A 14,662-nucleotide genomic window follows, 5' to 3' on the forward strand; every position below is an offset into this window, starting at 1 on the left:
GCAGAGGGCAGTGGGGAAAGAAAAGGCAGAGAAGGTACTAACCACATATAAAAGATATAAAGAATCCAGTGGAGACAAAGCCTATCCCAGGAGGAGTTTAAAAATTCCCCCATATTTTGCATCTAAGGACCTTAATAAATTAATAGATTCAACAAAACAAGACCTCAAAGACCTAATAATTGAATAACAAAATAAAATGAGAATGCAGATCATAGAGATACAGACATAGATGGAGAACCATGCTCCTTTATCATTGTAGGCTCACAAAATTCAACGGAGTTGGAAAAGATTGGGCATCTGTCAGTAAAAGTCAGTCAATATGAGCTGTTTCTTTTACTGCACAAATAAACTGAGAGGAGCTATGTAGTCTCAATCAAGGAAATCGCAAAGTTAAAGTAGACAGAGAGCCATATAACATTTACACAACGTCACCTCTTACAAGTTGGGTGATTTCAGTGGCATCAATTTAATTTGTAAAAGTAGGCTAATATTCCCTACTTCAGCCAGTGCTGTGAATATTAAACAAGATGATATTGGTAACATGCCAAGCTCAAATGCAGCTAAACAGGAGCTATTATTGTCTTTTGGGAAAGTAAAACATCGCAGAAATTATAAATGAGCACATAGCATGATGTTCCAGGGTTCCCTTCTTCAGGGCTGTTCATAGGATCCTACTTTTGGAGTTCCTAAAGCTCCATCACCTCCTGGAGGATTCAGGGAAGATGGTAGAGAAGGAAGCACCAGGAATCTGTCTCCTCACCCAGACAACAGTTGCATTGGCAGAATCTATCTGATGTAATTATTTTGGAATTCTGGAGTCTATTGAAGGCTTGCCACTTCCAGAGGAAGGCTTGGATGGTAAACTGTGGTTAATTTCAGCCCTTAGCAGTAGCTATTCATCAGCCACTAGAGGCACGGGGCAGGGCTGTGCACATATTCCTGGGGCAGTTTACAGGAGCCAGGGTGGGCAAAAAGGACCCTGTCCTCCAAATACTGGGGATCTGTGCTCTGATCGTTTCATGATAAAAGCACTTAACAGACTAGGAATAAAAGGAGATTATCTTAGCATAATAAAAGCCATATATGAGTAATCCACAGTGAACATTATACTCAATGGTGAAAGACTGAAAGCTTTTCCTATAAGATCAGGAATGAGGCAAGGATGTCTGCTTTCACCACTTCTATTCAACATAATATTGGAAGTTCTAGCCAGAGCAATTAGTGAAGAAAAAAAAAAAGGCATCCAAATCACAAAGGAAGAAGTAAAATCATCCCTCTTCACAGTGATAGGATCCTGTATGTAGAAACCCTAATGATTCTAAAAAAAAAAAAAAATTATTAGAATAAATGAATTCATCAAAGTAGCACAATATAAAATCAATACACAAAAATCAGTCGTATTACACTAGCAATAAATAATCAGAAAAGGAAATTAGGAAAACAGTTCCATTTATAATATCATCCAAAAAAATATGTAGGAATTAACCAAGGAGATTTAAGGCAACCCACAGAAGGGGGGAAAACATTAGCAAATTTTTGATAAGTGATTAATACCCCAAATATACAGAGAACTACAACTCAGCAATAAAAAACAGCAACAAGCAATCTGATTAACAAATTGGCAAAGGACTTACGAAGAAATTTCTGCTAAGAAGATACACAAATGGCCAATAAGCAGAAGAAAAGATGCTCAGTCATTGGGAAAATGCAAATCAAAACTAAGAGACACTACACCTCACACCCATTAGCATGACCACTATCAAAACAAAAACAAAAACAAAACTGAAAATAACAAGTGTTGGCAAGGATGCAGAGAAATTAGAACTCTTTTATACTGGCAGTAGGAATGTAAAATGGTAGAGCTACTGTGGAAAAGAGAATTGTAAGGTCTCAAAAAATTAAAAACAGAGCTACCGTATGATGCAGGAATTCCACTTCTGGGTATATACCCACAAAAACTGAAAGCAGAGTTTCAAAGGGATATTTGTATACCTATGTTCATAGCAGTGCTACTCAAAATAGCTAAAAACATGAAAGCGACACAAATGTCCCTTGTTGGATGAACAGATAAGCAAAATGTGATATACATACAACGGAATATTATTTAGCCTTACAAATGAAGGAAATTCTGATACATGCTACAACATGGAAGAACCTTGAGGACATTCTGCTAAGTGAAATAACCCAGTCACAAAAGGACAAATACCGTATGATTCCACTTATATGACGTATCTAGAGTAGTCAAAATCAGAGAGACAGAAAGTAGAATGGTGGTTGCTGGGGCTGTGGAAAGGGGGGAAATGAGGATTTATTTTTTTATTTTTATTTCTTAAATATTTATTTATTTATTTGAGAGAGAGCGTGAGTGAGAGAGAACGAAAGAGTGGGTGGGGGAGGGGTAAAGGGAGATGAGAATCTTAAGCAGACTCTGTGCTAAGTGTGGAGCCTGACAGGGGGCTCCATCTCATGACCCTGAGATCATGACCTGAGCCTAAACCAAGAGTCAGTCACCCAACTGGCTGTGCCACCCAGGAGCCCCATTAGGATTTATTTTTTAAGGGATATAGAGTTTCAGTTTTACAAGACAGGAAGGGTTCTGGAGAAGGATGGTGTTGATGGCTGCAGAAATTTTGAATGTATTTAATACCACCAAACTGTATACTTAAAAATAAGTAAGATAGTCAACCTCATGTTATGCGTGTTTTACCACAATGAAAATAATTTTTAAAAATCTGTTGCCTCTAATAGGTTTGAGACTTTAAGAGTAGTTGATTAATATGGCAGCTTTTTTCGGGGCGCCTGGGTGGCACAGAGGTTAAGCGTCTGCCTTTGGCTCAGGGTGTGATCCCGGCGTTCTGGGATCGAGCCTCACATCGGGCTCCTCCGCTATGAGCCTGCTTCTTCCTCTCCCACTCCCCCTGCTTGTGTTCCCTCTCTCGCTGGCTGTCTCTATCTCTGTCAAATACATAAATAAAATCTTTAAAAAAATATATGGTACCTTTTTTCCATGTATGTTCTAATCCCTGGCTCACATGTAGTTCTTACACCAATAAAAGTGAATTTCTTACCTGCCTTTGTCAAGTAAACATTTCCACTTTGAGAAACAAACGTAATATCTGAAGTATAAAAACTGTGGTAAGTATTCTTTATGATATCATCATGAAAATCAGCTAATAATTCGAAAGTGTTGCCGCCGTCGATTGAAAGCCACACCTAAGGGAATAAAAAGATAATACCTCACAGAAGAGGCAACCATCTGACAGCACTAACCTATCAGCCTGATCTTCCTACATAAGAAAAGTCCTGCAGCATTGTCTTTCCCATACTCCCACATCCATCACATGCACACACGAACACACGTACAGACTCCTTACCCAGTTGGTCAACACTCTATCTAGCTCCTTCCTAGGGTCTGGATGACAGTGTTTGTGGCAGAGTCTCAGGTCAACACAGTGTGCATGGTGAGTGTATAAAAGAATGAAGCCATCCCAACATCTCCCAAGCAGGGTCCCCTTGATCATAAAAGGATGAAGGGCTGGGTGTACTTGGATAGGAAGGAGAGAGCTTACCTCATACTAATGTAAGTCTTTATGTCCCAGGCATCTGGAAAATATGTATGTGATCAAGTGTTGTGTGCAAGAGCCCATGGACACTTACACAAGTGTGTCCTGGGACCTTAGTAAATCTTCATATACCCTCCACCATGTAAGGTTCTCTATTCCCTCATCTTTCACTTCACAGTTGCTTGAAGATAAATCAGATCCTGTATTGGATGAATCCTGCTTGCTTGCTACCTCTTTTCATGGCCTAAGTCTTACTCAGATGAAGATTTCAGGGTTTTAAAGTTCTTTTTAAAAAATTAATTTTAATGACAAATTATACTTGAAAATAGGCTTTTCTTAAATTTAAAACATTGTAAATGCAGCTGAAGTCTCTTTGACCACCCTCTAAATAGTTTTCCTTTTTTACCTTATGTTATATAATTGTGGTCTCCTCTGTCCCTTCCCAGAGGTAACCACTGTTTTATATTTTAAAATTCTATATATTATATATATGTATATATATTCTATATATTCTATATTTTCTGTAACTATTTCTTTCTATATCTGGGTGCCATACTAGCTTTAGACTAGCTTTATCCTTGCCCTGGATTACATGTTTAGGGCATACATATTATAGAGAAAATGTACTGAACAACACATGGAGACTTCTATCACTCAGAAATTAGTGCTCATTGCTGGCATAGCACAATCAATACTCCTAGACACAGGATAGGGGGGCCTCCAATTTTACTCTGGCTTGGCTCCTGCGAATGTTACTAGTGAGTGTGGTGGTGGGTGGGTGGGTGAGGGAAGGTACTTTGAACAACACATTCGAAATGTCATTATACTGTACCTATTGTTCCGTAAGTTACATTTGCCACTCAACAAAATACCTCACATCATTTGATGTTAGCTCATGCGGATCTTCACATTCTTCTATATTGCTGCATAGTATCCAATATTTCGGCTACACCATACTGGGGATACTCTATTTTCCTACTAATGGGCACAAAGGTTGTATCGGAATGTTTGCTGTTACAGACAATACTGTGAGGAGCATTCATTCACCTGTCTCTCTGTACTAATGTGAAAGAGTATCTCTAGGGCGGATGCTGAAAAACTGAGTTGCTGATTCAGAGGCTATGCATATTTGTATAATTTTAATTGAAATGTTAAAATGCTTTCCAGTTTCCCTGAACCACTTTATATTCCCATTAGCAGTGTATTCTCAAACCTCACAAATACTTGATATTATCAAAAATTTACTTTTAATTTTTACTGATTACCTGAATGAAAACAATGGCATCTCATTGCATTTTTTTCAATTTTAAATTATTGATCCGTGTACAGCTCACTTTTATCTTTCTTATGTTATTTCATAATATGATGAACATGTATGAACTGACATTCTAACCCAAGAACTAGCATGTAGCTAGTGCTTTGCCTATTCTTCTTTCTCTCCAATCTTGTCATCCTGCATCTTCCCTCAGAGGTGTATCATATTCTGAAATGAAATTTGTGTTTTCATTCCCTTAGTTTTTTTTTTTAGTTTTAGCAATATATATGTATGTGTGTTTAAATAACATATTGCTTAAAATTACTGTTTTTGCTCTTTTTAAAAAGATACCATCCGTATATTGTCTTCTAAAACTTACTTTTCCTCCTCTCAACATTATTCACTTATATTCATACTGTTGCACATAGCTCAGTTCATTTGCTTTTATATTGCTGTATAATAGTTCATTATGTGAATCAACTGCGATGTATTTATTCATTCTCCTATTCCTGGTCATCTGGATTATTTTCAGTTATTTAATGCTATTACTACCAGTGCCATGATGAAAATTTTAAAATATTTCTTCATATATGTGTTTCCCTGGCCAAAAAAGTGAAATTGGTGAGTCATAGCACATGCAACCATTATAATTTACAGGATAATAATGCCAAATTGCTTTCCAAAATAGTTTGTAGCAATTCACTCTCCCATCAGCAAAGGATAAGAGATCTGACTGATCCATATCCTCGTCAACATCTCATGTTGAGATGACTGCGTGGGTTTCCATCTTCCTTCTGTTAATACAGTGTATTACATTTATTCATTTTCATATGTTGAACCATCCTTGCATTCCAGAATTAAATCCTACTTGGTCATTGTATATATAATCCTTTTAATGCACTCTTTAATTCAGTTTGCTAGTATTTTGTTGAAGATATTTGCATGAATGTTCTTCAGAGATATTGATTTCTAGTTCTCTTTTCTTATAGTATACTTATCTGGCTTTAGTATTAGGATAACACTGGCCTCAGAGAGTGACCCTGAAAATGTCCCTTCTTCTTCAATCTTTTGGTAAGAATTTGAGGAGGATTGGTGTGAATTCTTTAAATATTTGGAACAATTCAATCAATAAAGCCATCTGGTCCTGGGATTTCCTTTGTTGGGAGATACTTGATTACTGAAATTTCTAGTCAAGTCCTTTACCAATTTATTAATGAGATTGTTTGTTTTTTAAATTGCTGAGTTGTAGAAGTTCTCTATATATTCTGGATATTAATCCCTTTTTCAATCTTGTAACTAGTTTTTGGTCTGTTCAGATTTTCTATTTCCTCATGAGTTACTATTGGTAGGCTATGTGTTTCTAGGAAGTTACCCATTTCTTCTAGGTTATCTAGTGTGCTAGCATATAATTTTTCATAACCTCAAAATCCTTATTCCTGTGGTATCAGTTGTAAAGTCTCCTCTTTAATTTTTTATTTTAGTTGACTCTTCTCTTTTTTTCTTACTGACTATAGCTAACGGTTTATCAATTTTGTTGAACTTTCAAAGAACCAGCTCTTAGTTTTGTTGATTTTTTCTATTATTTTTGTATTCTCTATTGCATTTATCTCTGCTCTAGTCTTTATTATTCCCTTCCATCTGCTAACTTTGGGTTTGATTTGCTCTTCTTTTTATAGTTCCCTAAATTGTAAGGCTAGGTTGTTGATTTGAGATTTTTCTTCCTTATTAATGTGTGTGTTTATAGCTATAAACTTCCCTGTTAGTATTGCTACTGCCGCATCCCATAAATCTGGTGTGTTTTGTTTTCATTTTATTTTTCTTAAGATATTTTCTAGTTTCCCTTCTGACTACTTCTTTGACTCATTTGTTGTTTAAAAATGTACTGGGTGTTATACGCAAACAATGAATCATGGAACACTACATCAAAACTAACGATGTACTGCATGGTGACTAGCATAATAAAATTTTTAAAAATAAATAAAAATGTATCAATTAATTTCCATATACTTGTAGATTTTCCACTTTTCTTTCTGCTGTTGATTTCTAGTTTTGTTTCATTGCAATTAGAAAAGACATTTCATATCATTTTAGTCACTTTAAATGTGTTAAGACTTGTTTTGTGGCCTCACTTATGTTCCATCCTAAAGAATGCTCTGTATTTGAGAAGCATTTATATTCTGCTGTTGTCAAATAGAGTCATCTGATTATGTCTGTTAGGTCTAATTGGTCTACAATGTGGTTCAGATCTTCTATGTCCTTATTTATCTTCTGGTTTTTCTATCCACTATTGAAAGTGGGCTATTTAAGGCTCCCACTGTTATGTTGCTGTTTCTCCCTTTGATTCTTTTAAAGTTTGCTTCATATATTAGCTCTGATGCTTGCTGCATGGATATTTTTAATTGTTACATCTTCTTGGTGAATTGACCTTTTATTATTATATAATGAACTTCTTTGTCTCTTGTAACACTTTTTGACTTACAGTGTATTCTGTATGATATTAGAATAGCCAGACCAGCTCTCTTTTGGTTACCATTTGCAGGAATATTTTTTCCAATCTTTCACTTTCAGCTTATGTGTGTGCTTAGATCTAAAGTGAATTTTTTGTAGACAGCACATGGTTGCATCCTGGGTTTTTTTGTTGGTGGTGGTGCTGGTTTTTTTTTTTTTTATGCATTCAGCTTATTTTTGTCTTTTGATTGGAAATTTTTAAAAAAAGATTTTATTTATTTGACACACAGAGAGAGAGAGAGAGCACAAGGGGGGGAGGGGGGGGCAGCAGACAGAGAGAGAGGGAGAAGCAGGCCCCCCCCCAGCTGAGCAGGGAGCCTGACATGGGGCTCAATCCCAGGACCCTGGGATCATGACCTGAGCTGACGGCAGATGCCCAACTGACTGAGCCACCCAGGCGCCCCTTGATTGGGAAATTTAATCCATATACATCTAAAGTAATTACTGATATGGAAGGACTTACTATTGCCATTTTGTTTTTTGGGTTTTTGTGTCTTGTAGCTTTCTGTCCCTCCTCTTTTCCTCTCTTACTGCTTTCCTTAGCATTTCATTGATCATTTGCAGTGATGTTCTTTGATTCCCTTATTTTCTTGTGCATATATCCTATATATTTTTTCTTTGTGGTAACCATTGCAATTACATACAACATCTTAAAGTTATACATTCTTTTAAATCTGATAACAATTTAACTTCATTGCATATAAAATCTCCTCTTACACAGCTCTATCTCCCCACTTTGTGTTCCTGATGTCACAAATCACATCTTCTTATATTACATACTCTTTAACATAGACTTCTAGTTTTTAAAAGTGATTTTCTCATTTAAACTCTATACAAGAATTAAAAATAAATTCATGCACCAAAGTTACATTAATACAAGTTACTAAATTTGTTCATGTATTTATGTCATTGGAAAACTTTTTATTTTCATGTGACTTCATGTTGCTATCTACTATCCTTTATTTTTACCTTCAAGGACTCTCTTCAGCCTTTCTCCCCCCCAGAACAGGTCTAGTTGTAATGAACTCCCTCAGCTTTATTTTATCTCAGAAAAATCTTAATTTCTCCTTCAATTTTGAGCAACAGCTTGCCAAATGTATTCTTGATTGACAGGTTTTTTTTTTTCTTTCAGCATTTTGAATATATTACCCCACTCTCTTCTGGCTTGCAAGGGTTCTACTGAGCAATCCAGCGATAATCTTATGGAAGTTCCCTCATATGTAGTGAGTCACTTTTTTCTCATTGCTTTCAAGGCTTTCTCTCTGTCTTTGACTTTTGACATTTTGATTATGTGCCTCAGTTTTGCTCTTTTTGGATTTATTGTGATTGGAATTCTTTAAGTTTTTTTAATTTGTACACCCATTTCTTTCCTCAGATTTGGGAAATTCCAGCCATTGTTTCTCTAAATAACCACTCTCTGCCCCTTTTTCTCTCTCTTCTACTTGCGTTAAGTCCCATATTGCATGGATATGTGCATTTGATAGTCCCTACACATCCCCGAGGCTCTCTTCACTTTTATTCATTCTTTCGGCTTTTTTGTTCTCTGATTTGATGATTTCAAATAGCTTCTCTCCAAAGTCTGCTGCTGCTTCTGCTTGATCAAATCTGCTATTCAGCTCTGGTATTCTAGTTCAGTTATTGCAGGTTTCCGCTCCAGAACTTCTGCTTGAGTTTTTATAGTTTCTATGTTTTATATTCTCCATTAGTTCATTATTTTCTTGATTTCTTTTAGTTGTCTGTGTTCTCTTCTAGCTCATTGGGCATCTTTATGACAGTTGTTTAAAATTCTTTGTCAGGCACCTCAGAGGTCTGCATTTCTTTAGGGTCGTTCTGCAGGGATTTATTCTGTTCCTTTGATTGGGCCACGTTTCCCTGTTTCTTTGGCATGCCTGTCATGCTATTATTTTGAGATGTGAGCATTCGATTGCACAACCACTTCTCCCAGTGTTTATGGACTGGCTTCAGGCAGACCCTTACGAATCAGACCAGCTAGAGGCTCTAGGACTTTTGAAATCCCTTCGAAGGATGTGTTTTCTCTGGCTTGTGCTGTGTTTTTAGTTGTCTCAAATTGCCTAAGCAGTTTATCCCTCTCCTTCCAGACACCCATAAGTTCTTGCTGCCCCTGGCATGTGGGTGTAGAACTGCAGCTCTAGGGCGCCTGGGTGGCACAGCGGTTAAGCGTCTGCCTTCGGCTCAGGGCGTGATCCCGGCGTTCTGGGATCAAGCCCCACATCAGGCTCCTCTGCTGGGAGCCTGCTTCTTCCTCTCCCACTCCCCCTGCTTGTGTTCCCTCTCTAGCTGGCTGTCTCTATCTCTGTCAAATGAATAAATAAAATCTTAAAAATAAAAATAAAAGAACTGCAGCTCTAATGTGCGACAGTGATCGTAACTGTTTTCAACAGTTTCTGAACAAGTCTGCCAGTTGCATCAGTGCTCTGAGTCAGATGACACAGATTCCCCCGTCCAGCCAGAATGTTGGACACACAGTTAATTATTTTGTTTCTATCCTGAGGGAGGATCCCTGGCAGGAAAGGTTTCCTCCAAGTTGTGCTGCATTAAGTCAGATAAGAGGAGAGGTGTGGATGGATATGGAAAATGCTGCAAGTTTTCCCACCCCTTTTGTTGGACTCTCTTTGGCTTTAGGTTGGTCTGGATGCTGTAGCTTCTCAAATGGAGTCCAGAGTCCTTGCAAAAGTATTCTGGTCTGCATTTGTTATATTGGTGTCTCTGCAGGAAAGGGAGGGTCTGAAGGTTCCTGTTCCTCCATCTTGCCAACATTACCCTCCTTGTTTCGGCAGTTTCCAAACAAGTCCTCTTAGTGCTCTGGGTTAGGCAAGACCAAAACCAGTCCCTTGAGCAGCCCTCAGAGAAGCCAGAGTGTTGCATGTAAGGTCCACAATTTTGTTTCTATCCCAAGAGAGGATCTCTTGAGCAGGAGGATTCCTCCTGGTTGTGTCACACTAGAGTGGTTGAAGGTGGGGCACAAATGGGCAAATTTTCCTGCCCCTTTTGTTAGAATCCTTTTTTGGTTTTAGTTGGTCTGGGTGTTGTAGCTAATCAACCGGTCTCTAGAGTTCTTACAAAGGTATTCTGATCTGTATACTGTTGCTGACTCAGTGCGTCTGTGGGAGAGCAAAGGCCTAAAGCTTCTTAATCTGCCATCTTGCAGACACAGACTTTTTCTTTATAATGAAAGTGATGCTATTTTTTATGGTTACTGTTTTTTTAAGCCTTGTTTTAAAATGCTTTCCCTACCCTGATTTCAGAAAGATATTCACTTATATTTTCCTTTAAAAGTTTTTGTATTTAGGGGCGCCTGGGTGGCTCAGTCAGTTAAGCACCTGCCTTCAGGTCAGGTCATGAGCTCAGGGTCCTGGGATCCATCCCCACATTGGGCTCCCTGCTCAGTGGGGAGTTTGCTTCTCCCTCTCCCTTTGCCCCTCTCCTCCTCACTTGTGCATGCGTGCTCGCTCTCTCTCTCAAATAAACAAATAATCTTTAAAAATTTTTAAAAATAAAAGTTTTTATATATTTAAGTTATTTTTTTAATTTTTAATTTTTATTTATTTATTTTTTTGATGTAAAGTTCAATGATTCATTGGTTGCGTATAACACCCAGTGCACCATGCAATACGTGCCCTCCTTACTACCTATCACCAGCCTATCCCATTCCCCCATCCACCTCCCCTCTGAAGCCCTCAGTTTGTTTCTCAGAGTCCATGTATATTTAAATTATCAATCCAACAGGAGTTGGGCTTGATGTTTGTTGCAGTATGGGTATCCAATTCAACATTTTCCATATGTAACCAATACTTCCCATCCCATTTTGAGCTATCTCTTATTTTTCCCTCAGAAGAGTTAAACAATTTTTGGCCTCTATTAACATTCTAGATATGGTGGGACTATTCATGGGCTTTCTATTTCATTCCATTGGTCAATTTGTCTGTTCCTCGGTCAAAACCACATTATCATAATTACTACAACTTTTCGAAAAAGTGTGAATATCTGGTAGTGCAAATCCCTCATCCTTATTCTTCTTCAGAAGTGACATGGTTATTCTTGGTCTTTTGTTTTTCCATATATTCTCTTTTTTTATTCCATTAAAATTTTTTTAAACAGAGGTAGAAATGACATATATCATATATACTTAAGAATTAACTTAAACTCCACAACCAGCCTTGAGATTTTGATTCAAGTTATATCAGATCTATAGATTAATTTGAGGAAGAAATTATAAGACAAGTTTTCCTATCCACAAGTATGTTTATATCCATTTCTTTATTAAGTTTTAAGTGCCCTTCAATAAAGTTTATGATTTTCTACATACAGATCTTAGAAATCTTAGATTTATTCTTATGTATAGTTTTTTTTAGGATACTATTTTTAAGGAATCACTATACCCAACATGGGGTTCGAACTCACAAACCCAAAATCAAGAGTCACATATTCCACTAACTGAGCCAGCCAGGTGCACCACTTTATAGTTTTTTTGAATGTGATTTTGCTTTGTTTTTGCTATTGTAAATAGTGTCATAAAAATTATGCTTTCAAATTCGTTGATCATGTGTAGAAATGAAACTGACTTGCCCTTTCTACCTTGTTTAACTCTTCTGTTTCTTTTAATAATTTGTATGTATCTTTTAAGTTTTCTATACGGGCAGTCATATCTTCTGCAAGTAAATAGTTTGTTTATGACTTAATATTCATGCCTTTGATTTCTTTATTTTTTTCTTTGTCTTATTGCCTTCCCTTGGGTACACTCTTTTACTTCTTAATAATTCCTTTGTAAAAAATTCCCTGGTTAAATACAACTCTCTGTCTTTTCCAATATGTATGGACCCCCACAAGTGAACACGGAGAAGACCATTCAATAATGCTGTGGTCACGCTTGGATTTCAGAAACACAAAGCGTAAGCGATCATACTGACTTCCTTCAGTCGATCTGCTCTCCGCCCCCTGGACAACTATTTCTCTCTGCTCTCTTTTCTCAAACCCTGACACTCCTCCATCCTCACTCTCAAATAATAATTTTGATTTTTGTTGAGAAAATAAAAGATAAGTGCCCACACAATTCCATTACCACATCTACCCACTTGTCAGCTTTGGAACCCAAAAACTCTCCCTTCTTCTTGTTACTATGGGAGCTCCTAAGACTAACCTGTCTTCTAGTTCATAGATCGCATCTCCTCTTACCTATTTAAAAATGTCACTTCAGCAATTCTTCCTCTCTCTCTCTCTCTCTCACCTGCACCATCAGTTTTTCTCTCTCTACTGAATAATTCCCATCAGCACAGCCTAATACCTTCTGTATCTCAATTTTCTCTTGACCTCCCTTCCTCCTTTCTATTCACTGTCACTAATTCCTCTCCTCTCATTCTCTCTTCTGGGCCTTCGACCTCCCTGATCACCAGAGTGACTCTGGTCCTTATCTGATGTACAACAACTCAGCATAGAATAAGTGAATGATTTAAACCTACACTAGAATGTGAAATTTTATGTGTACGCACCTGATTACCGTAAGCATACAGAAAATGGCTTCGTGGATGGAATACCATTCCAACAGGTGAAGAGAATGATGAAGGAAATACGAAAAGTGGAAATTTGGGGTTTAATCCTGGTTTGTTATTTTTTAGGATGCTCACAGAGGCAATGGTGCTTTTCTAGAAATAGATAAGCAAAACCATGAACAAATCAGCAGAACATTACCATTAATATTACTAGAATACGTTACAATTTCCTGTTATGTGGATTTTGATTAAGATAGGGACGCATCCATTAACACAGCATAGAACTGGAAAAATCAGCAACCATCAATATGTCTTTGTTCTGCCTTCCCCTGCCTTAGGTGTCCATTTTCAGATGTTGAACATGAAGTTCAGGAGATTAAATAATTTGTCCAAGCTTCTATAATAAATGGCTTGGGAAGGTTTTATTATAGAACGATCGCTGAACTCCAAAGACAGATTCCAATGTCCATGCTTACAACTGTGATGGCAAACCACCTCTTTAAGTGTGGATGCCTGGGCTACATTCCAATTCTATTGGATCGTGATGTTGTAGGGGGTCAGGATATGTACCCCAAGACATGCCACTGCGGTACAGAGATTATTGTAAGCTGCAGATAATTAAGATTCAACAGATGCAGAAAAGAAGACTTCCCTTCTCTGACTAAAAGCAGCAACTTCTGAGAAATAAGGCTACCTTCAGAAATAATTCACCTTCAGAACAGGTCTACTCCCAGAAGGGAGAATGCAAATAAAACCTACCCCAAATCCCTCCTCCTGGGGAGTTTTATGGCCTTGAGGAGATGGAAAAACCACTCATACCTGTATAAGCAAACATTATCACAAACTTTCTTATCTCCTATTTGTTTCCCTGTTAACCCATTATCTTTTCACTTGTTTTCCCTTAAGTGCCTTTCTCACCTGTTCCCTTAAACTATTAAGATGATATATAACCCCCAAATTTTATTTTTTAAATTTTTTTATAATAATTTTTTATTATGTTATGTTAGTCACCATAGAGTATATCCTTAGTTTTTGATGTAATGTTCCATGATTCATTATTTGCGTATAACACCCAGTGCACCATGCAATACGTGCCTTCCTCAATACGCATCACTGGCCTATCCCAGTCCCCCATCCCCCTCGCCTCTGAAGCCCTCAGTTTGTTTCCCAGAGTCCATAGTCTTTCATGGTTCATTCCCCCTTCTGTTTACCCCCCTTCATTCTTCTCTTCCTTCTCCTACCGATCTTCCTGCTATTTCTTATGTTCCATAAATGAGCGAAACCATATAATTGTCTTTCTCTGCTTGACTTATTTCACTTAGCATAATCTCCTCCAGTCCTGTCCATGTTGCTGCAAATGTTAACATTGGGGTGCATATGGCCCTTCTCTTCACTACATCTATATCTTTGGGGAAAATACCCAGTAGTGCAAATGCTGGATCATAGGGTAGCTCCTCCTTCCACAATTTAGCTATTGCGGACAATGCTGCTATGAACATTGGGGTGCATATGGCCCTTCTCTTCACTACATCTATATCTTTGGGGAAAATACCCAGTAGTGCAAATGCTGGATCATAGGGTAGCTCAATTTTTAACTTTTTAAGGGACCTCCACACTATTTTCCAAAGTGGCCGTACCAACTTGCATTCCCACCAACAGTATAAGAGGGATCCCCTTTCTCCACATCCTCTCCAACAATTGTTGTTTCTCACCTTGTCAATTTTTGCCATTCTAACTGGTGTAAGGTGGTATCTCAACGTGGTTTTGATTTGAATTTCCCTAATGGCTAATGATTTTGAACATTTTTTTCATGTGTCTGTTAGCCATTT

General features: G+C 37.6%; 1 protein-coding gene across 1 annotated transcript in view; it reads right to left on the reverse strand.

Annotated features, from left to right (window-relative positions):
- The window catches only part of CATSPERB (cation channel sperm associated auxiliary subunit beta), an 81,604-nt gene that overhangs the window by 51,465 nt on the left and 15,477 nt on the right, over positions 1-14,662 (reverse strand). Inside the window, exons 8-9 of the mRNA XM_034643053.1 lie at positions 12,834-12,986; positions 3,069-3,213 (exon numbers count right to left, since the gene is read on the reverse strand). Coding sequence (XP_034498944.1) covers positions 3,069-3,213; positions 12,834-12,986 — 298 coding nt within the window. The remainder of the gene's footprint in view (positions 1-3,068; positions 3,214-12,833; positions 12,987-14,662) is intronic.

Source organism: Ailuropoda melanoleuca, chromosome 14 (assembly GCF_002007445.2).
Source record: "Ailuropoda melanoleuca isolate Jingjing chromosome 14, ASM200744v2, whole genome shotgun sequence".
In the NCBI taxonomy this organism is placed as follows: Eukaryota; Metazoa; Chordata; class Mammalia; order Carnivora; family Ursidae; genus Ailuropoda; species Ailuropoda melanoleuca.